The 1,810-nt window shown below is 53.2% G+C and overlaps 1 protein-coding gene across 1 annotated transcript in view; it reads left to right on the top strand.

Annotated features, from left to right (window-relative positions):
- The window catches only part of HMX2 (H6 family homeobox 2), a 9,670-nt gene extending 8,127 nt beyond the window's left edge, over positions 1–1,543 (top strand). The window contains exon 4 of the mRNA XM_006025129.2: positions 485–1,543. Within this exon, the coding sequence (XP_006025191.1) occupies positions 485–1,029 (545 nt within the window). The 3' untranslated portion in view covers positions 1,030–1,543. The remainder of the gene's footprint in view (positions 1–484) is intronic.
- The last annotated feature ends 267 nt before the right edge of the window (positions 1,544–1,810 follow it).

Genomic DNA, 1,810 nt, shown 5'->3' on the forward strand with positions numbered 1-1,810 from the left:
CCCCCCCCGAGCCGTGGGGGGGGGGGTGCTGGGCTGGTTTCATTGCCCCTTCCCCTTGTTTTCGGCCCAAACGAGCTGGTGCCGGTTCTTGGCTGAATTTGGCACAAAGGGAATGGCAACGCCTGGGTCTTTAGGCTTGCATTTTCCTTCCTCTCCCCCGCCAACGATTACCCGTTGAATATGATTGATAACTGTGGCTTCCTGAGCTTGTTCTAATTTCCAGGGCTCGGGGAAGGGGGGAGAAAAGCTGGGTCGTAGCTTTCTTTCTGAATAAACGGGCTGTGCTATAAAGTAAGATCCGCCAGCGCTTCTCCTGTAGAAAACAAACCCCTTTAAAAAAAAAAAACCCCAAAAACAACACCCCCCTCCTCGCAGCCCCACCTTGGTGTTCATCTGCCTTCCCCGGAGCAAGAAAGAGGGTCTGGATCGCTGCACACCGGTGCCGGAGGGGTCTGATGTGAAATCTCTGTTTGTTCTGTTCAAGGCAACCCGAAGGGCAGCGGAGCGGCCGTGACGGTCAGCACGGAGAGGACGCCGTTCCTCTCTCCAGCCCAACAGGACTTTAAGGAGGAGAAGGAGAAACACTTCGCCCCCAGCTCCCCCTCCGGGGACAGGCAAAGGGACGGAGGGGACAGGCAGGCTAATTCAGCCAAAAAGAAGACTCGCACGGTTTTCTCCCGGAGCCAAGTGTACCAGCTGGAGTCCACCTTCGACATGAAGCGCTACCTGAGCAGCTCGGAGCGGGCCTGCTTGGCCTCCAGCCTGCAGCTAACAGAGACCCAGGTGAAAACCTGGTTCCAGAACCGCAGGAACAAATGGAAAAGGCAGCTCTCGGCAGAGCTGGAGGCGGCCAACATGGCCCACGCCTCGGCCCAGACTCTCGTGGGGATGCCCCTGGTTTTCAGAGACAATTCCCCCCTGAGAGTGCCGGTCCCCAGGTCCATCGCCTTCCCAGCCCCTTTGTACTACCCAGGCAGCAACCTCTCGGCCTTACCTCTCTATAACCTCTACAACAAGATCGACTACTGACTCTAGCAGCCGATGGCCCCGGCTCCCTCTCTGTATAGCGTTCAGATAGCCGGCACGACCTTTCCTAGAGCTCACCCGTCTGTTCTCATACGAAAGCAAACGTGCTTCTTCCCATGTTAAGAAATACACCGTGTGTATGCATTATTTTTTTATTTATGGGCTCCTCCCGGTTTCTTTATTTTCTAGGCTGGCATAGAGAGTTTTTGTATCCGATCGCCACGCACTAGCCCGGCAGACATCCCAGACTTTCCGAGCTCCACGGGACTTTAACCGCGCATTTTAATCATGTCTCTGTCTGCACTCGCAGGTAGGAAACGAAAAACCCACAGGGAGCTTGGTTCTTTGACTCCGCAATTGTATCATCCACTTCCTGTCTCCTTTCCTTAATATTCTTCCCTCCCTTGAAAATAAAATAATAATAATAATAATAATAATAATTAAAAAAAACTATTTCAAATCTGTAAATATTTTTAAAGGAAATAAAACATTTTAAACATCGTTTGTAACTTTTGCCAAGTCGCTTGCCTGTTTGAGGTCAATGAGCCAAGCACACTGGGTTGGGGGGGCGGGGGGCGACTCGGGTTTAGCTAGGGCAGAGGTTGTGATGGGGAGAGGAACAGACACCTCCAGGGCTGTGCTTCTGTTCAGACAAGACGCTTCCACGGAGCCCTGGAAGGAGGGTGCGATCCGCTCTGCAGCGGGTCCACCAGCCTGGTGCCACCCCCGGACAGGGGCATTTCACTCCAGTCAATCCAACAGGACCTCGGCATTGGTTAAAACG

Source organism: Alligator sinensis, unplaced genomic scaffold (genome assembly GCF_000455745.1).
Source record: "Alligator sinensis unplaced genomic scaffold, ASM45574v1 scaffold28_1, whole genome shotgun sequence".
Taxonomy (NCBI): Eukaryota; Metazoa; Chordata; order Crocodylia; family Alligatoridae; genus Alligator; species Alligator sinensis.